Genomic DNA, 23,122 nt, shown 5'->3' with positions numbered 1-23,122 from the left:
CTACAGGCTCACAAGACATTATCAACTCTTATACAATAACAAGTATTGGCAGTAGGTGTGAGGCTTACAGTCCCACAGGAAACACGTCAGCGTGGTGGAAGGAAAAGATACTGAATAGGAGCCGAGACGTTTGGGCCTCGAAGATGAATTTGTGAAACCGTGTCTCCTATCCTGAAGGATAATTCCAACAACTAAACCAAAGGTTTTCCCCGCCCCGTCTCCCTGCCGCCCTCCTCCAAATATCACACCCAGTACTGGTCACAAAATGGAGATAATCCCAACAAATCCCAAAATATCTTTGGACCTGACATGATAGCAGATTTCCAAAGTTGTTCAAACCAGGGTTTAGTTTTGCTACCGTGTGATGCAAACAGCACTTTGAAATATTGGAATAAGATTTAAAATTGTATTACATTTTTGTATCAACACATTTAAAGAATCTCAACAATTCCCTCATCGGTTCCCTGCAGAGTAGAGGTGGAGTAGAGGGAGGTAGAACACAACAGCAGAGCAGAGGTATAAACACCTTGTCCCTCTCCTCTCCAGGAACAAATATATCAATGCATTTTGCAATACATCTGTTATTAAACAGTTGAGGGGTTCAATCTTTGCCTGTGACTGTCAACATAGAAACGATCAATACATCAAAATAATCAATACATTAAAATAATCAATACATCACAATAATCAATACATTAAAATATTGAGGAATAACATTTTTGCAGCAGTGTCACATTTTGACGGCCTCATAACACTGAACTGGATCTTCTAAATCAGGATCTCCAGTTCCTGCAGTGTTTACTGGCTGAGCTGGGGTCAGCTGGAGTTCTGTGTGTGTGTGTGTGTGTGTGTGTGTGTGTGTGTGTGTGTGTGTGTGTGTGTGTGTGTGTGTGTGTGTGTGTGTGTGTGTGTGTGTGTGTGTGTGTGTGTGTGCAGTGCTCAGCACACGTGACAGGATCACAGCACGGGGATTCATTAGTGCTGGTTTCACTGCAGCTTCAGAGCAGAAACTGAAAATTGAAACATTTTTGCATCACACAGATCAAACTGATATAAATGTTTTGTTTTAAAATATTTTAAAATGTTCTGATTTCTCTATTTTGTTTCTACTGTCCAGATGGTTTGAGAAAGTCCCCAGATACTATACTTCTTTACATAGTATTGTACTGTCTTTACTATGCTGTACTCTGTAATCCACTAATTGGTAAAAGAGAATTATTAGTGACATCTAGTGGTGTTGTTTAAAATTACACCCATTACACCCCAGCATTGAATAATCACAGAAAAATAATAGTAAACAAGAGTTCGTAAGTGAAATCACTCATAAAGGATAAGACGGAGACATCTGAGAAGGTATGAAAGGCTCTGACTCCACCTCCAGATTCCCACCCAATGTCGTCTTCTCTCCACTGGGTGGCGCTGTCGGACAGTTTACCCTCTGATTCAGGGCTCTGCCGACAACATTAGGCCACGCCCCCTGCCACTGAGCGACCTGATTGGTCAAAGGTCAAGTGGAATAACTCTTCCAATGTTTCTGAGCTTTTCACGTTTTGTCAAACTGCCTCCTGTTCCCATAAAATTTGGATGAATTCTGGAAAGAAACGTCAATACACGGTTCTCACGTTCCGCAGCTTTATAGGGGAACATTCAGATCAAAAATGGCCACGCCCTTATCCGCCCAGGTGCTGCGAGGAACATCGAGCTGCCCGTCAATGTTCAGAGGGAAACATTCAGTCAGGATCGCTCGTTACTAGAAGCTGGGGGAAGCCGGTCTGGTGATGTTTGAAAACCTGTACTGCGTGTTTTGCTATTCATTTTCGTTCCACCTTCCAGTCCTGGCACAGTGTTCATAGTTGTCAAAACATCAATCCCATTCACCTTTAGAAATAAACTGTGAAACCTGTTCCATGTCGGGAGTGGGGTGAATGTAAGTACAGTTCCCCCTCAACTCATCCATCAGCACCTCTTTATTAACACTCAGCATGTGTGTGGGTGCATGCACAGACTACAATAGTGTGTGTGCGTGTGTGTGTGTGTGTACAGTATACAGTATGTATACTGTATATAAAGGGTTGCCAGGCATGTACTGTATTTGTGTGTACGTGTGTACAGTAAACAGTATATATGTTGTATATACAGGGTTGCCAGGTATGTACTGCAATGCCTCGTGACAACGGTCAACACATTTCAGCTGACTGAACTGGCAGCCCCACAGCACCACCTTGAGTTTCGTGGATGGACTCATGGCCACAAGTCAAAAGTAGTTCTGAACGCAGCTGCATTCAAAACACCTAAAGTCTCCCACATTTCAATGATTTTTTATGTATATGTCGCTGGAATCAGCGTTTCCCAAAGGGGGTACTTGTACCCCTAGCGGTACTGCAGGGGGCTCTCCGAAAATTACAAAAAAATTATTGAGTATATATAATGTTTTAAAAAAACACATAGGAGGCACATACACTACATCATTTAAGTTCATTCTCTTATTTTCCTCCCGATTCCAGTGACGGGGGAACTCAGCTGAAAAATGATCTCAGAGGGGCTTCACTGCGAAGAAACGCTTGAGAGACACTGACTGAATGACTGAGGTTTGAGATGCTGGAAGGTGTAGGAGCACGCAGCCACGTCACCTCGGTGTGAGGAACTAGTATCCACCTTCTGATCGGAATCTGGTCTAATTTCCCCAAAAAGGTGGAGTATTCCTTTAAGCGGAGGTACTCTTGGCTTGAGGTGTGACACTTTCTCTAGAGGATCTGGCTGGCGTTTGGCAGCCCGTTAAAATGTACTTTTTAACGCCTCCAGGAGTCCCACGGTCTGGAGGTTTTCTGACTCATGGGACCCTGCGAGCAGCCTCCCCACATCACGCTCAGATACTTGGATAGAATTCGCCGGCTCTTGGCTCGGGTCACAACGAGCTGCGCTGCGTCCACGCGGCATGTGTCATGGCTTCTCTGAAGCCGTTAAAGACTTAAACGCCTGATTATTTGAAATGCCACTGCGGTGACTCACGCGCACACCTGACTCAGGCTGCTCACGCTGCTATTCGCCGTCCTTTTTTTCCCCCCGTTTTCTTTTCTCGGCCCTGAGCAGGTGTTTCCATTTATCATCACGGTTGCACTTCAACTGCGGCATCATTGGTGGAAGGAATGAGCCAATCAGACGGTCGCGTGCCGGAGGAGGCGGTGGAGCGGGCGCTTCCTCTCATCGGTGCTTCCTGTGATCTCGGGGTCGTCTTGTGTCCGATAACAACCGTCTGAGAAGCCATTCTAAACTGCAGTTTGGCTCCTGGCCACTAGAGGCTTTGGGGAAAACCTCTGACTGAATGGAAGTTAATGGAAAAAAAATAATAATAAATTCGCTAGAAAACCAAGAGGGCAATCATTTTAAAAGACGTTGAGTTTCAATATCTAAGTTTGCTGCTTCTGGCGGGTGTCTTGGTTGTGATTTAGAATACTATTGTTGCATAGGGAAGCCACCAAGGCTTCATGGGGGGGGTTCTGGGGGTGTGGTTGCCTTGATTGACAGGCCTCAAGTTTGTGTTTGAGCGAGCTGGGCGTGTCTGTTCCTTCCTCCCACTGCTGCGTCTGGTGGTTTGAGGACGCAAACTCCGCCTGCATCCAAAACGACGTCCCACCATACCACTGAGTACGCCGGATCAGTGTTTAATAGTATATTAAACCGTACGAAAACCAGAGATGAAGAGTCAAACCTGTGTGTGTGTGTGTGTGTGTGTGTGTGTGTGTGTGTGTGTGTGTGTGTGTGTGTGTGTGTGTGTGTGTGTGTGTGTGTGTGTGTGTGTGTGTGTGTGTGTGTGCTCCTGATTGGCCGCTGAGGCTCGGGGCTGCCGTGCGTTCTGCCTGTAGGGGGCGCCGACGGTGTCTTAGTCCGTGGAGCAGTCATATTGTGCGGCGAAAAAGTTAAGTGGGAAAAGTTCAAGCAGGAACAGGGTCATTTCTATCAGCCTGCTGGAGCAGAGAGCAGTGAACAGGAAGCTTTATATTCCCTAAAAGGGCTGCGTGTAATTACTGTGTGTGTGAATGTACTTTGGCTTTTATGTGTTTGTGGCTGCTGGTGTGTGTTCTGGAGGGATGTGGTCTCTTATCTTAAACACAATTAACAATTTCCCCGAAGAACACAAATAGCAGATGGCGTGGCGCCCCCTGCAGGACGCTTTGCATAGATGATGATTATTACTATTATTACACAACTGTTACTGGACTTGAATATGTCCTTTGTATTAAGATGAATATCAGCGTGTTTGCTGATCCAGGTGCAGTGAGATACGACAGTCTTCCTCTGTCTCCGGTCTGCTAAACCTATTAAAGGAGTGTGTGTGTGTGTGTGTGTGTGTGTGTGTGTGTGTGTGTGTGTGTGTGTGTGTGTGTGTGTGTGTGTGTGTGTGTGTGTTGCTGATTGATAGGTGTGGTTTACACATACTGCTGAATGGACAAAGTCATCAACATACTTTCCACAGTGTATGAAATATGGAAGGGATTTGAAAGCTTGCATAGAAAAAAGACACACACACACACACACACACACACACACACACACACACACACACACACACACACACACACACACACAGCCCTTTTACCAGTGTGAGGCCCAGAAGTCCTGATGGAGAGACTGTTTATCTTGGCTAGCTCTCTTCCTAGTGGCTATACACACACACACACACACACACACACACACACACACTAGGGGTTCCAAGACTTCCACTCTAGTAGTTTCTGCTGTGTGTGTATCCCTCTGTGGGTGTGTGTGTGTGTGTGTGTGTGTGTGTGTGTGTGTGTGTGTGTGTGTGTGTGTGTGTGTGTGTGTGTGTGTGTGTGTGTGTGTGTGTGTGTGTGTGTGTGTGTGTGTGTGTGTGTGTGTGTGTGTGTGTGTGTGTGTGTGTGTGTGTGTGTGTGCGTGCGTGCGTGCACCATGAGCACACCAACCATGAATACCCAGCCTCCTGTTCATAGTAATGTCTTACTGTTGCTATTAAACTTTCACTTTTTATTGCAAAACTGAACATTTTAATGTATTTTCGTGTTGAAATTGCCCTTAAGGCGATACCGTCTGTCCTGTGTCCAGGAGAGAGATATCTACTGGGCGCATGCTAACTGTGTTAGCTCAATGCATGGCTGCAGAGGGGATCAGCTAGCCTAGCTCCTGTGAGATTTCCTGTATAGTTTAGTACTTTAGTCTCTGAAACTGAATGCACAGACGCATGAAAAATGTACTTAAATACAGTAGAAAAGTACTTGTACTCAGTTACTTTCCACCACTGGTTACTGTGAGTAAATCCGGGTCTTTCAACAAGCCTTTCGAACCACAACGATTGGTCTTAGGCGCCTGTCAGACGGCGTGAAGGTTCAAAGTGAGCGTGTAAAACCCTTTATCTGTGCTGGCTCGACTCGCCTGCCTCACAGGTCACTGGAGACCAGACGCATCCTGTGTGTGTGGGTGTGTGTGTGTGTGTGTGTGTGTGAGCTTACTGCACCACCCTCCATATGTTACAGCCATAACTGCAACACTAATAGACGTGATTAGGACTGTGTGTAACTCTGCACCACACAGTGCCAATATATCTGGAGCTGCAACGCACGGCGCTTCTGAGCCGTGTCTTACGTTACGCTGGCGCTAAGGACGCCGTGGTCCCTCTGCTGGGACGAGCAGAAAGACGTTCTGTGGAATCATCAGACGGGGCAAAAACATTTTTTTTTACCACATGCACGGGGCAGCAAATGTACTACATCAGTAGTGAGGAGATGAAGAAAATCAATATTTTAAATTGAAGTTTTTATGAACTAGTAAAGTGGAAACAATGACCAAAAACATGATCTTAACACGCTTAATGAAAATGGAAGCTTGTGGTTATGGGGCTCTGGAGCCTGTGTTAAAGGTGTTTTTACCTCGTTAAGCTACATTAAGCCTTTTAGAACGTCGCCTCCACGGAGAATGTGTTTACTCCACTCTGCCAATAGAGCAGTAATGGCTGCTGAAGAAGAAGACCGTACATTACACAGTGTGCAGTCGTGTGTGTGTGTGTGTGTGTGTGTGTGTGTGTGTGTGTGTGTGTGTGTGTGTGTGTGTGTGTGTGTGTGTGTGTGTGTGTGTGTGTGTGTGTGTGTGTGTGTGTGTGTGTGTGTGTGTTAAAAGGGTGTCCATTTGTAAGTCATCAGCAGGCTGGGTGTGCCTTGGACCACATAAACATCTACACACGCACACACACACACACACACACACACACACACACACACAGGGAGTGAGTGGTTAAACATGGTGAGAGTTACAGGGAAGCTTTTCAACCTTAGTGTGAAATCTAATATACTGTGGAATGTAAATCATGCTGTGTGTGTGTGTGTGTGTGTGTGTGTGTGTGTGTGTGTGTGTGTGTGTGTGTGTGTGTGTGTGTGTGTGTGTGTGTGTGTGTGTGTGTGTGTGTGTGTGTGTCGGGGGCTTTGGAGCATGAAATGAGGGTTTGGGGCCGTGGGTCTGGGGCCGCGAGCAGGACTGTATCAACTCCTCTGGATGGACGCGGCAAGCAGCCAGAGGGATGGGGCGGGGCTTGTGGAGATGGGAGGAGTCTCCCTGATTGGAGGTAGATGAGTGGGAGGAGTCTGTGCAATCGGACGACTTTGTTTCCGTGGGAGGAGTCTGAAGCAGGTTTTGTAGAGTTCAGATGAGGGAGCTCGCTGAAGCGGCGAGGTCCGTGCAATGAGCGCTGTAACCAAGGTGTACATCATATCTGCGTTTTGAACATAGACTGTTGTTGTTTCAAATTTGTCCGGTAAAATAAATTATTTTTGAATGCCGGAACAATTGCAAATACCAAAAGTAACATCATTTTTTTAAAGTTTGAAATTGATTTAAGACTGATAATTGGTAGAACAGGCAGGTGTAGAGCAGCGGCGTAGATGTGTAAATGGAGAGGGAGCGTTCTCCGCTCTGCTGCGCGTCTCGGTTTCCCGTTTCTCCATTTATTTTACATGTATTTATTTTGCTCCGTTTCCTAATTGAACGAGACAAAAAAAGCCCCGCGCGTCCCGTGTCAGGCTCCGTAGAACATTAGGTGGAATCTGCAGGAGGAATAAAGAAAAAGAAAAGGGTTCGAACAGCCATCCGCTTGCAGTGATGGATGGTGCCCGACAGAGGTCACTGTATGAGGTTTCCACTGTAGTGACTTCGCTGTGTGAACAAGGTTGACTTTCTCTGTTGATAATACTGATTTTTGGGGAGGAGGGGGAGGGGTTACAAATACAAATCATCTGAAATGTTGCTGTGTTTTGAGAGACATTAAGAGCAAATTTTTAAAATTGTAAAATTTATAATAATGGATTGTTCATTACACAACACACTGATATTTTCTAAACCTTGTAAATTTAATACGAGCATTTAAATGGTTAATTTGTCAAACAATGGTCTTATTTGTCCCAAGTGGGCAATTTAACAGAGGTTTTAACTTAACTTAACATCACTGAGGTATGTGCATGATAAAGGGATTTGGGATTATTTGAGATGGGATGTCAGTGCATGCCAGCGGAGCCTCGTCTAGTGGGAGGGGCTTAGTGTGTGGGAGGTGCTTGTTATTGTGGGAGGGGCTTTTGTAGGTTCCATCCTGGTGCAGCCCAGTGAGGGGGAGGAGCATCAGCCTGTGGGGGAGGGAGGGAGCAGGAAGTGTGTGTGTATTTGTCTGTGTGGTTGTGTTTGTGTGTGTGTGTATGTGTCTGTGTGTGAACCAGATGTAGCTCAGCAATTAGTTTTCCTTTGTCATACCGCTCCTCTCTTTCCCAAATCAGTAATGTCTTCAAAACTAATCAGAAAGTCATAAAAACATGTCGTTCCAGCTGGATGCTGTTCTGAGTTGTTAGTCCCGTTTCTGATCAGCCGACACGTGTTTGTTAACATCATACATCGGGATCGACTCAAACACAATTCCAGTCACCATCCTAAATCGGTGCCACTGATGAATTGGACTGTGTGTAACAATAGCAACAAGATCAACAAACCCAATGATCTGTAATCAGCCGTTTTCCAAAATGTACCCGCCTGGAATAACCTGCTGCGTGGCTTGTGTGGAGTGCTGACATTAGACTGTGGGCAGTCTGCTGACCTCAAAGCGTAGCGAGGCTGAGCATCCCATAATGCGCCGAAAAGAAGAAGACAGAAACAGTCTTTATTAGTCACGCAACACACCACACTACAACACATGCTTGCACACACACACACATGCACATGCTTGGTTGGTGGCTGGTGAAATGAATCCTCTGCATTGAACCATCCTGGCTTGTCCTTCCTCCGGGGGCACAGCCAGGAGCAGTGGGCAGCGTACGTGGACGCGCCCGGGGACCAGGTGATAAGTGTCCATCGCTGGTCAGACCATGATGGTGCATGTTTTTACTGACGTGAGGTGGAGGAAACCCCATGTGAGCACGGGGAGAACATGCAAACTCCACACAGAAAGGCTCCTGTTTGGGAGATAACCCACCGGAGCACGGTGCCAACAGCGCCCCAGGTGGGAATCGAACCCAGGACCTTCTTGCTGTGAGGCAGCAGTGCAATGCACTGCGCCACCGTGCCACCAAGACCAATCGTCTCAGAACTCTTTGTTTCGATATAGGAGTCTCCGACACACGTACACCCCCCCTGCATCCCATAATGCCACCGAGGACGTGTTTACGAGGCCATTAAGCAGCGCGGCGTCTGATGAAGCCCTAAGTGGAGTTTAATGGAGGTTATTAAGCCGTCGCACAGCAGGAGGCTGAGCACAGAGCACCTGAACACACACACAGATACAGACACACACACACAGATATACACACACACACACACACACACAAATACAGTCAAACACACACACAGATACAGACACACACACACACAGATACAGACACACACACACAGACACACACACACACACACACAGATACAGTCAAACACACACACAGATTCAGACAGACACACACACACACACAGATACAGACACACACACACACACACACACACACAGATACAGACACACACACACACACACACACAGATACAGACACACACACACACGCACACAGACACACACACACACACAGATACAGTCAAACACACACACAGATTCAGACAGACACACACACACACACAGATACAGACACACACACACACAGATACAGACACACACACACACACACACAGATACAGACACACACACACGCACACAGACACACACACAGATACAGTCAAACACACACACAGATTCAGACAGACACACACACACACACACACAGATACAGACACACACACAGATACAGACACACACACACACACACACATTGAAATACACACACACTTGAACTTTCACACACTGAAATACACATGCACTTCAAGAGACACGCTACAATTCACACACACACTCAAACACACACACACACTGAAATACACACATTTGAAGAGACACTGAAATACACACTGACACACACACTTGAGGAGACATTCCACGGGTGCAGAAGACGCTCCCTCTGTGTTGATACGAGGGGATGGAGCGGCAGATGGAACGGAGTGATGGAGATGAGACGCAGACGGAGAGAGAGACAGAGGCTTAAGGATGAGTGATGAAGAGAGAGAGGGAGGGAGGGAGGGAGGGAGGGAGAGATGGGACCGACTCTGACCCAGACACAGGAAGTACCACTCTGCCCTGAAATGTACGCAATGTGCCCAGAATACAAGTCATCATCATATCCATAATACTTCATAAAGGACTGAGCCTCACGCAGATCCTGCTTGGAATGGTTTTAAATAACAGGGGGAGTCGCCGTCATTTACTGATAGAAATATGAATCAGTGTGAGTCAGGAGCGTAGGGAACATCTCAGACGCTGAATACACTTCACTCTGAGCAGATTCTTTAAAAATGTTCTTTTGTGCTTTGGATCAGTCTGAGGTTACAGAAAGAAATGATATATTTAGTCTTTAGATCTTATTTATCTGCTAATCTTGTTCGTCTGTTTACTGTTTATCTATTGATCTGTGTATTTGTTTATCTTGCCCCCTGATCCTAGATGCACCAATTAACCAAGATCCAGGTCAGGTGTGGCTGCTCAAACCCCCCCCCAAGCAGAGAACAAAAACGAAAAAAATAAAAAGCCTAAAACAGACTCCACCGGGTTGCTCCACCTGAAAATAATAAAACACCGGATTCTGACGCAGGGTTCCTGTCCCTCACACCAACACATGTCCAAAAGAAATGACCTGGTTCCCTGGAACACTGTGGTCGCCCCCCCCCCCCCCCCGGGGCGACGACAGACTGCCCCCTCCTCCCTGCTGGAGGGTGGGGCCTAGGGCCGGTGTGCTGGCTGGTGAAGGCCTGGCCGGACTTGGCTGTTGCGGGGGCTGCTTGGAGGCGGGGCCTGGCTGCTGGATGGTCCCGGCGGTGGCTGCTGGGGGGAGGAGCTAGCTGCAGGTGGTTACCCGTGGTGGCTGCTGTGGCTGCTTCTCCCCCGGTCCTCTGCCGGTCACCCTGGGTGCTGCCGCTGCCAGTCGAGAGAGGGTCGGTGCTGGGGCCGCCCGATGAGCCGCTGGTGGCTCCAGGTTGTCCTCAGACGCCACCTCTGTGTCCCTTCCCCACGCCGGACACTCCCTGTTCATGTGTCAGTGTGGCAGTTTGGCCTACCAGGCACCACCCAGGTGGTGCTCCAGGGACCTCCGTCTCAGAGACACAGAAGACGGGGTCGTAGACACCGGTTTATTGTAGAGAGTGGGCCAGGTGGAACGAGCCAGGAGCAGATGGACTCATGTGTCATCTTAGAGGCTCCTCTCCTGAGTGAGTGTGGGGGTGGAGGTTTTACCTGCTGCTCCTTAGACCAAGCAACAAGCACCAGGTGTGAAGCCACTCTGATCCTGGATCCACCAGTTACCATGAGCCAGGACAGGTGTGGCGGCTCAAACCACACCATCCCCACACCACAACTTGTTTATCTGTTTATCTTTTTTAACTGTTTACCTTTTTTATCTCTTTATCTTGTTTATCTATTTTCTTGTTTATCTCTTTATCTGGTTTATCTGGTTATCTATTTATCTTGTGTATTTGTTTATCTTGTTTTATTTGTTTATCTGTTTATCTGTTTATCTGTTTATCTTGTTTTCTTGTTTATCTATTAATCTTGTTTATCCTGTTTATTTATCTTGTTTATCTGGTTATCTATGTATCTTGTTTTTTGTTTATCTTGTTTATCTGTTTATTTGTTTATCTGTTTATTTGTTTATCTTGTTTATTTGTTTATCTTATCTCTGTGAACGTGGACAGGAAGGTGAATGACTGAAAATCTTAAGTTTTGAATAAAAAATAGTGGTGAACTTCACAAACTGCTTCTTGATACTAACATCTCTCTCTCTTGTCAGGGTTCAACAAACCAACCACCGATCGGATCTTTTGGGTCAGAAAGTCAGAGAACTCAGGAATGCTTCTGCACACACACACACACACACACACACACACACACACACACACACACACACACACACACACACACACACACACACACACACACACACACACACACACACACACACACACGCGCACACACACACACATCCAGCTGTTGCATTCAGCCTCAGATCAGCGTGAAATCAGAGATAAGCAGCTTTACCAACAGAGCCGCTCTCTCTTGGGGCATTCTGGGTAAAAAGAACAACCTCCTCCACTTCCTGTGCTGCCAGGAGCGGAATGACGAGAAGAGAAAGTATTCAAAATGAACATGTTAAATAATTACTACCTGATCAATAATATATGTGTGTGTGTGTGTGTGTGTGTGTGTGTGTGTGTGTGTGTATAATATATATTTTACTTCACTTTTTAAATCTAGTCTTTTTTGGGGTTTTTTTCCTCAGAATATTAAGCTTCAGATTATAAAGTGCATAATATTTTATACTTTGTGAGCACTTAATAATCAGAATAATCTAAAGGGAAGTTTATTATGGGATGTTTTAACCAGATCATCTTCACTTCAAACCAGTTGTCAGCAGGTTTCTCCTGACCAAACATCTACACTGTCGTGTATTATCAATGTTTAAATGTTGCTCTGAAAGTTGACACAGCCAAGCATGATGTGATGAGAGCTGTTATTTTTTATTTTAAACAAATATTCCAGATGTTTATTAGATTATAAAGTACAAATTAAATATTGTTTTATTTACTATACATTTTGTAACATTTCCTTAATTGCATTCAAATTCAGTCAAATTCCAACTAAGAACTAAGAACTAGAACCTGAATCATGGGAAACGTACTTTATAAAGTTTTTTTCTTTTCACAGCTTTTCTGCGGCGCTGTGTTCACAGCGCGTACATGCGGTGCGCGCAACGGATTTACAACGAGAACGCGCTCTTCAATGAACACTGAAGAACGAGACACACAGCAGACAGAACACACACACACATACACACACACACATACACGGTGTACACACACATACTGTACACACAGACACACAAACACACACACACAATGTACACACAGACACACTAACACACACACACACGATGTACACACACATACTGTACACACAGACACACTAACACACACACACAATGTACACACAGACACACTTACACACACACACACGATGTACACACACATACTGTACACACAGACACACTAACACACACACACACACATACACACACACACACACACACGATGTACACACACATACTGTACACACAGACACACAAACACATACACTAACACACACACACACACATACACACACACACACACGATGTACACACACATACACATACTGTACACACAGACACACACACTAACACACATACACAACACACACACACCCACAATCTCCACCTCCCGCAGAGCACATTCTGATGGAGCGGCTCCATCGTTAAAGTCTGTTTGAGGAGACGCGGTGTCTTTGTCTCCACAGTAAACAGGATTAGGGAAAGCCCCCCCCCCCACCAGGACCAGGACCCCCCCCCCCCCCCCCCCCCACCAGGACCAGGACCAGGACCCCCCCCCCCCCCCCACCAGGACCAGGACCAGGACCCCCTACCCCCCACCAGGACCCCCCACCAAGGGAGGTACATTTTAAATTTGAATTTAGAAAATAATTAAGACCGAATATAAAAAGAATAAAAAGCACACGAGTAAAAGACCAATAAAGAAAGAATAAACAGACACAAAGAAAGAAGAAGAAAAACAAATGATATGAATAACAATAAAGATGACATTTAGTCCACACACACACACACACACACTCACACACAGCAACCCTGCACCACCTCACGCTGATAACATGACAATAAACGGTGATAACCCCCCCCCACACACACACAAACAAAAACACACACACACAAAAAAAACACACAGAGACAAAAACATACACACACACAAAAATCACACACACATACACACAGACAAAAAACACACACACACACACACACCTACACACAGAGACAAAAACACACACACAAAAAACACACACATACAAAAACACACACACACACACACATACACACACACACACAAAAAAACACACTCATGCAAAAACACACACACACACACATACACACAGAGACAAAAACACACACACACACACACACACACAGACAAACACAGACACACACACACACACAAACACACACACACACAGACACACACTCACAGACACAGAGACAAACACACACACACACACCTACACACAGACACAGAGACACACACTCGGATACACACAGACAGACACACACAGATGCAGAGACACACACACACAGTATGAGGTGGTTCTCTGTGTTAATTAGTGGTTAACAGCGTGTTAATGGATGTCAGTGGGTGATTTATTGTCAGTAATGAGGCCCCGAGGCCCCGTGTCAAACAGTAATCCAGTGAAAAACGAGGGGAATTAATGTTATTATTTTAAAGTTTCTGTGGGAGTGTCTTGTTACATAAAATGAAGGGTTTCCCACAGCCGTAGAAAAAGCCATAAATAGTTGTACACTGTACTTACTGTACTAAGCCTTTACATGTACGTTGTACAGGTCCAGTATTCAACAACAGCCATATTAAGGAATTCCTAAAATTTGAGATGATTAGAATGTGTTTGTTTGCAAAATAAAGCAAGAAAACAATGGTAGATGAGAAAAGACGGACGGGAACCCAGCGGGGTCAGACTGGAGGCAGCAGCTCTTCTCTGGAAAGTAAAGAAAATAAAAGTGCAACGCTGTAATTATGTATCTGGGTCAGGGAAATACAACCCTAAATTAAAGACTAAAGCAGCAGAGCATTTTAAATGCTGGGAAATAAAATAATGTGACAGAAAAGTACCTCTTGCATGAAACTGAGTTATAATAAACAATATAAATGTTTTATGAATTTTTGAACTTGGTTTAAAAAGTGATGTTAGTGTTCGCTCTCTCAAAACTCAAATACCAAAAACAAACCAAGTTTTTGATTATGTGAACTTAATCAGTGAAAAGTAGATAATATGCAAATATATCGTATGTAGAAAAATACATTATCATATTTTTTTCTATGAATATGTATATAATTTAAAAAAAATTGAATAAAGAAAAATTTAAAATTAAAGCACACAAGCAAAATACATTGAATAAAAAAAGTTAAATATACTACTTTCAGATTTGGTCTTTGAAGGATTACAACAACCATTGAAATAACAATGTATAAATGTGTGTAAATAATATGTACAAATAGATTTCAAAGCTGGTCAGTGCTGATCAGACGCACACGGACGGATTGGACTCAACCAGCTTTTCACTTCTCCCGTTTGCACCTTATGACCAATCAGCAGACAGGGCCCCGCTGCATCCCGGGAAATGTAGTTTGAGGAATGATACCCCGAAACCTGTCCTCAGGGAGAGGGAGGGATGGATGGAGGGATGGGGGGAGAGGGAGGGGGTGGAGGGGAAGGGAGAGAGAGCAGTGGGAGTGAGAGAGAGAAGGGGATGGAGGGGTGGAGAGGGATGGAGAGAGAGAAGGAGAAGAGGGACGGGGATGGAGGGATGGAGGGATGGAGGGAGGGATGGAGGGAGGGATGGAGGGAGGGAGGGATGGATGGAGGGATGGATGGAGGGAGGGAGGGATGGATGGAGGGATGGAGGGATGGATGGAGGGAGGGATGGATGGAGGGAGGGAGGGATGGAGGGAGGGATGGAGGGAGGGAGGGAGGGAGGGAGGGAGGGAGGGAGGGAGCAGAGGGGGCAGGGTGTAGTTCCCTCCCCCTCCACCAGGGGTTTCAACGTTAAACGTTGCGATGGAGACGTGAGCGCGCACCGCGGCGCAGCTCCCAGTCACGGTTCTTTTCTCCGCACCTCCCGGTTGGTTTGACGCCCGGGACCCGGTGGAGCCGGTGGGTCCGGAGCTCCGGGAGCAAGCGGGGCTTTAATGTTTTTTCTACCGGGCGTCATGAGGCGCAGGAGGGTCGCGGTGGCCGCGGGGCTCTGCCTCTCCTTCTTCCTGGGGACCCTGGTCAATCTGCTCTACGTGCCGGGGTTCGAGCACCAGCAAGCCCGCTTCCACCGCGGAGGAACCGGAGGAGACCCGCGGCTCCTCATCGGGGAGCCGCTCGGGGCGGAACCCGTCGCCGAGGCCGAGCCTCCGGGGCCGGGCAGCCTGCAGGAGCTGCGGCTGCAGGTCCAGCAGCGGCACGACGAGGTGCTCCGGTACCGGCAGCACCGAGCGCACGGGGACCAGGGGGTCCGACCGCTGGAGCGGAGGAGGCTGATGGACCTGGAGCCCGCAGGGGACCGGGCCAGAGGCGGCTTTGCGCGCCGGGCTCCGCGGGGGAGCGGTCCGAACCCCGGCGGGGGCCGGGTCCCGGTGCTCGGCTGCGGCAGCATCAGCAACGTGACCGAGCTCCGGTACCTGGGCTCCGGGTACACCAAGACGGTGCACCGGGCGGCGCTGAACCGCAGCTTCTCCGTGGCGCTGAAGTCCGTGGACCTGGCAGGACACGACATGGAGCGGTGCGTGGAGCGGTACCGGTCCACGGGAGACTGCTACACCCTGGCCTCCTTCAAGATCCTGAAGGAGATGGTCCTGATGGAGGCGCTGCGCCACCCCAACGTGGTCCAGGTGAGGAGCCGCACCTGGTCACGCACCTGGTCACACCTGGACCGGTGCAGCAGAGTCTTAACGAATAAAGATCCCGTTCCATTGATGAGCAGCTGATAGGTCCAGTCCCCGGTTCCGATCAATACATATGAATCCATGTTTATTTTAAACTGATGTGACTGTTGCAGTAGAATAAAGAGTAAATCAGGGGGACGGACTGACACTCTTACAGGTCCAGAAATGTAACAAGTATGTATTCACATGTTAATGTGACGGGATCTAGAAAAACACTTGGAATCATCTTGAGGATTAAAATAACATTTATCAAGTGAAGAACAGGAAACAAGCACCATGACAACCTCTGGACAATCTGGGTCTATTTAGTGGGCAAAGTACATTTTCATATACCAGGAATTTGTCTTGGTAATAGTTGGTGCATATACACTATATATATATATATACATTTACATTTACATTTAGTCATTGATCAGACGCTTTTATCCAAAGCGACTTACAATTGTTCAAACACCGACGGACGCAGCCATCAGGAGCAATTAGGGGTTAAGTGTCTTGCTCAAGGACACTACAGCATGCTAGCAGGAGGAGCCTGGGATCCAACCAGCAACCTTTGGATCACTAGACCACCAGCTCTACCTCCTGAGCTACCATCCCCACATATATATATATATATATATATATATATATATATATATATATATGAGTGTATATACACACACACACACACACACACACACAGAATATGCTCTGTATATTGATAAAAGAAAAGGGTGTGGTAGGGCTGAGTATCCGGATGGAAGCTAGTGTTGGCTTTGGGTATAAATTAGATATTGGGATATTCCTGTACAGGATGAATAAATATGTATTTCATACATACAGTAAACCATAACAGTGGGTGGTTCGCTCTTGTGCTGCTTTAAAACCAGGAAAAGTCACCGTATTCCAGAACCAGAACCAGGCCAGCTTGAGTACCAGTACACAGTCCACTAGTATCTGCTAGTATCTTGGGTAGTATTTGGCATAGTATCTTTTAGTGTTTGGTGTAGTATCTTCTAGTATTTGGGGTCGTATCTGCTAGTATTTAGGGTAGCATCTTCTAGTATTTGGGGAAGTATCTGCTAGTATTTGGGGAAATATCTTCTCGTATTTGGCTTAGTATCTTCTAGTATTTGGCATAGTATCTGCTAGTATTTGGGGTAGTATCTTCTAGTATATGGGGTAGAATCTACTAGTATTTGGGGTAGTATCTTCTAGTATTTGGGGTAGTATCTACTAGTATTTGGGGTAGTATCTACTAGTATTTGGGGTAGTATCTTCTAGTATTTGGGCTAGTATCTACTAGTATTTGGGGTAGTATCTGCATGTCTGAGTACACAGCCTAAGGAACTGGGCGAAGGAGGTGATTCCAGAAGGATTCGCTGATATACATCTTGGTAAAATACATTTTTGGGAGGGACATTTTTCTCCTTATAATTACTGCCACGCCCAGAAAAAAAGTACTGAAGATATTCCAGTTTCTCTCTCAGTCCCACGGTCCGTTGTATTGAATGTTTTACACCAAAACGTACTATGTACTATATACAGTATATACTAATATACAGTATGCTATTATACAGTACAGTGTATGTTCTATAATACAGTATATTATACAGTAAATACTATTAAGTATATACTATTATAAAGTACAGTGTATATACTATTATACAGTACATTGTATCATACAGTATATACTATTATTAAATATATACTATTATTCAGTATATTATATTATACAGTATATTATATTATTAAATATAAACTATTAGTATATATTATATAGTACAGTGTATGCTATTATATTATATTATACAGTATATACTATTATACAGTATAGTATATTATACAATACAGTGTATATGTTATTATGCAGTATGTTATATTATACAGTATAGTATATTATACAATACAGTGCTTATGCTATTATACAGTATATACTATTATACAGTATTTTATATTGTACAATATATATTATTGTTTAGTCTATTCAGTATATTATATTATACAGTATATACTATTATACAGTACAGTGTATGCTATTATATTATATTATATTATACAGTATGTTCTATTATACAGTATAGTATATTATACAATACAGTGTTTATGCTATTATACAGTATATTATATTATACAGTATATACTATTATACAATACAGTGTATATGCTATTATACAGTATATTATATTATACAGTGTATATGCTATTATACAGTATATTATATTATACAGTGTATATGCTATTATACAGTATATTATACAGTATACACTATTATACAATACAGTGTATATGCTATTATACGGTATATTATATTATACAGTATACACTATTATACAATACAGTGTATATGCTATTATACCGTGTATTATATTATACAGTATATTATAATATATGGTATACACGATTATACAATACAGTGGATATGCTATTATACAGTATATTATATACAGTATATCATATTATATAGTATATATTATTAAACAGTACAGTGTATTTACTATTATACAGTATATACTATTATATTGTAGTGTATTTACAATCATACAGTATATTATATTATACAGTATACACTATTATACAATACAGTGTATATGCTATTATACAGTATATTATATACAGTATATTATATTATATTGTATATATTATTAAACAGTACAGTGTATTTACTATTATACAGTATATACTATTATATTGTAGTGTATTTACAATCATACAGTATATTATATTATACAGTATACACTATTATACAATACAGTGTATATGCTATTATACAGTATATTATAATATACAGTATATACTATTATACAATACAGTGTATATGTTATTATACAGTATATTATACACAGTATATTATATTATACAGTATATATTATTAAACAGTACAGTGTATATACTATCATACAGTATATTATATTATATTGTATATATGAAGGTATATGGTATATAAAGGCCTGAGCCTGCATTGAATCAGTCTTACCCTCATGATGCTGTTATCCAGACATGGTGGTTGTTTTGAGAGCAGCAGGGGGGCTGAGGGGTCAGAGGTCAGAGGTCATGGGTCACAAACACCAGGGGAATTAGGGATGGAGCCGAAAAACTATTCAAGCATCAAATGAGTTGTAATAATACACAACCCCTCTCTGGTATTAGTATTAGCAGTATTTGTAGTAGTATTAATATACTATATTATACATTAGTAGTATTAGAACCTTTTACTATTAGCTGTATCAGTATGTGTGTATTATTATCAGGACTAGTATTTTTTCCGCTCTGTTATTTATTATGTTATTTATGATATTTGGGATCTGGAATCTGATCCCACAGAATAAAGAACATGTGAAAGTACACCTAGAATATGTACTATACGTCGTTTAAATACTTGACCGGTTAAAGTACCTTCTTGCTGTGTGTAATACTGCAGTAGATCTATAAATACCGTTTTATTTTTGGGCGTAGTGTGCGTCCCTCAGAGGTGAACGGGAAGTCAAGCAGAGTGTGGTCCAGACTTTACACCATCGTAAAAAAACACCGAACGCATGAAATGCCCTAAAATGACACGCTGCACCCTGCACCCTGCACCCTGCACCCTGCACCCTGCACCCTGCACGCTGCACGCTGCACCCTGCACCCTGCACGCTGCACGCTGCACCCTGCACGCTGCACGCTGCACCCTGCACGCTGCACCCTGCACGCTGCACCCTGCACGCTGCACCCTGCACGCTGCACCCTGCACCCTGCACGCTGCACCCTGCACCCTGCACGCTGCACCCTGCACCCTGCATGCTGCACCCTGCACGTGGCACAGTCTCAACAAGCACCGCTCACTGTTTATTCTCCGTCCCTTTGACCCGACACCGTGTCCAGAGGTTGTGGAACAAACTGAATATTTCCAACAAACGCCCCCGAGACGCCGACTTTCATCCCTGAGCGTCTGCAGAAAGATGCGTCTGTTCAACCAGAGCTTGGTGAGAGGTTTCCAGTCGGACGCCGCTGAAGGAACCTCCTCCACGTCTCTTCTCCGAACCTCCACCTGGCCTTCGTTCCCAAACGCTTTTTGGTTTCTTTTTGTTGTTGTTTTTTTTACAGTTTCGCGTTTTCTGGATAATTTCGCAGAACGTTCCCCAGTTTTAGCAGCAGCTAAAACAGGAAGAAATCCGGAGCGAGATAGTGGAATCCTCCTCCACGACGCTGCAGTGTGGCAGTAAACACACTAGTGTGCGGTACACCACCGCCCCTAAAAACACCAAAATAGCCACATGTGAGACATATGTCACAGTATTTGCGTGTATGTTCTAAATCCTCTGTTAAAGTTCATCACATTGAATTAAATATTAACGAAAAGTAACATATCAGACAGAAACCTTGATTATTTTAAATGAATGAATGAATCTGTCAACCCATTCTTTTAGATTAGTCGAATAAATCGATGCAATCTATTTACAGAAGGGAACAATGGTGAAGTCCTAAAATAAATTCATATTGAAATATTTGAACACAAATAGACACCTTGGATGGATGAATATGTTCAACCCAGCAATCTGAAATTAAACTTTTAATTTTACAATACGGAACATTGTGGTGAAGCTTTAAAATACTTGTGTAATACTCGTGAAATGTGTGAAACACATTTTAAATATTTGCCACGAAAGTAAAAATATTCCCTTGCTGACATTTGAACGGACAAATTCAATCAGTTGGTTGTTCCAGGAAACATTTTTCATGTGATGTTCTACACAAAAACAAAAGCTTTTTGAAATGACGGAGCCCTGCGCAGCGTTTGAGTTGGTGAAACCTAAATGATACACACCCCCCCTGAATGAACGCAGATGGTTGAGTCCACGTAGCTCCGCTCTGATACTTATACCACTTAACTGCAGCGACCTTTTTGAAGTTAAAGAACAGTACGTCCAGAATATATATTTTATGGGTATTATAACGCCATAAATATTATAATAAAATGTTATAATATTTGTAATATTACACTGGAAAAATGTTTACATTTTATGATTAATTGTATAATGTCAGAAGTGTTATAATAAAAATACATTATTGTAGGATTGTATGTTTGCAATATTTCAATAATTAAATAATAACATTTACCCATATTCTGGAGAACACCACAATAGGGCAAAGTTAATTATTATAATAATAATAATAATAATAATAATAATAATAATAATTATTATTATTATTATTATTATTATTATTATTATTATTAATAATAATAATAATTGATACTTATCCGCTGTATTGGGGGGGATGGTTTGTGTCTGTTTGACGGAGGTCAAAGGTCAAACCAGAAGCTTAAAAACGGGAGTTAAAACGCTGATTAACCCTTAACTGCTGCACGTCCTAGTACTTCCAAACCAGTGGAAGTTCTGGAAATACTGCAGTACAACTTGTACTGGTGTGTGTGTGTGTGTGTGTATGTGTGTGTGTGTGTGTGTGTGTGTGTGTGTGTGTGTGTGTGTGTGTGTGTTCTGCAGGGTGGCATTGTGGTGGTGTACTTTCTCTCTTTAACAGCAGTTTGTCAATCTTTCCTCTCCTCCGTTCACTGTTACTCATCCTTCTTCTCTTCTCCTCCTCTGCCCAGAACGCGAGAGAATCCCTCACCATTCAGTGCTCATGTGAGAGAGAGAGAGAGTGTGTGTGTGTGTGTGTGTGTGTGTGTGTGTGTGTGTGTGTGTGTGTGTGTGTGTGTGTGTGTGTGTGTGTGTGTGTGTGTGTGTGGTAGTAATGAGGTAGGGATTAACTCTTTAACCTTTTCACTACCAGGAAACATTCCCAGACACTCTCCCTCCCTCTCTCTCTCTCTCTCTCTCTCTCGCTCGCTCTCTCTCTCTCTCTTCAGCTCCTGCTCTGCATCAGTGTGTCAGCAACCCCCCCCCAAACCAACACTCTGTGTTTTTCTATCTCTCTCTCATCTTAACTACACACACACACCTCATAATGGAATGTATTTATAACACACCACATTAAATAATGAAAATGGACGCCCTTCACCGTCGACTCTTTAAAGCCTCAGACTCAACAGGAACCAGAACTTTCCAAAAAGCAACGAAGTGAAAAGTCAAACAGATGGAGAGAGGGGGGGGAGAGAGGGGGGGGGGTGCGGGTGGAATGTGTTTTTAGAAAATTAAAAACTGGATGAAAGATGAAATGTGCTGTAATCCTCCTGCAGCTTAGACACCAGCGCTGACCCCACAGACGCCATTTTGTAGAGACTAATCATGTTTCTGTCTGTCTGTCTGTCTGTCTGTCTGTTTCAGGAAATGTGTTGTTTGTGAGTTTCCATAATCTTGGTTTCTATTATTTATAAGTTTTCATACACATGAAGAACTTACCACTCAACAGGAGACAAGAGACTAGAAACAGGAAACAAGAGGTTTATTTGTCACATCCATATACATACTTTCATACATATACATACTTTCATACATATACATACTTTCATACATATACATACTTTCATACATATACATACTTTCATACATATACATATAGCAGCCAGGAGCAGTGGGCCGCATTCGTCGACGCCCGGGGACCTGGTGATGAGTGTCCATCGCTGGTCAGACGATGTGTGCGTGTTTTGGGTGGGGGTCCTTACTGACGTTAGGATAGTAAGGACTTCTAGACTATAGAATAAAATCAAATATATAGAATAAAATCAAATAAGAACTCAAGGGTAATGCACGGTGGGGGTACAAAATCGATAAAGGGAATAGACTTATGTATATGGGATAGACTTATATATATGGGATAGACTTATGTATATGGGATAGACTTATGTATATGGGATAGACTTATGTATATGGGATAGACTTATGTATATGGGATAGACTTATGTATATGGGATAGACTATTTATGTATATACAGATATGTGCATTAAAGTGGCATGTGAATAAAGTGAGGTAGTGTTGTAAGATATACAGCACAGTATACAACAGTACGGCGCAGCACTACGGTAACACCGAACAGAACAGCAATACAGCACAGTATGCAGTGACC

The 23,122-nt window shown here is 43.7% G+C and overlaps 1 protein-coding gene across 1 annotated transcript in view; it reads left to right on the top strand.

Annotated features, from left to right (window-relative positions):
* Positions 1 to 15,390: 15,390 nt before the first annotated feature.
* Positions 15,391 to 23,122, top strand: part of pkdcca (protein kinase domain containing, cytoplasmic a) — a gene marked incomplete at its 5' end in the record, with an annotated part of 16,701 nt that continues 8,969 nt past the window's right edge. The window contains one exon of the mRNA XM_080016799.1: positions 15,391 to 16,080. Within this exon, the coding sequence (XP_079872925.1) occupies positions 15,391 to 16,080 (690 nt within the window). The remainder of the gene's footprint in view (positions 16,081 to 23,122) is intronic.

The sequence above is a fragment of the Zeus faber genome (genome assembly GCF_960531495.2).
Source record: "Zeus faber genome assembly, chromosome: 16".
In the NCBI taxonomy this organism is placed as follows: domain Eukaryota; kingdom Metazoa; phylum Chordata; class Actinopteri; order Zeiformes; family Zeidae; genus Zeus; species Zeus faber.
The sequence above is the reverse complement of the archived record's forward strand: the minus strand, read 5'-3'. Positions and strand labels throughout refer to the sequence as shown.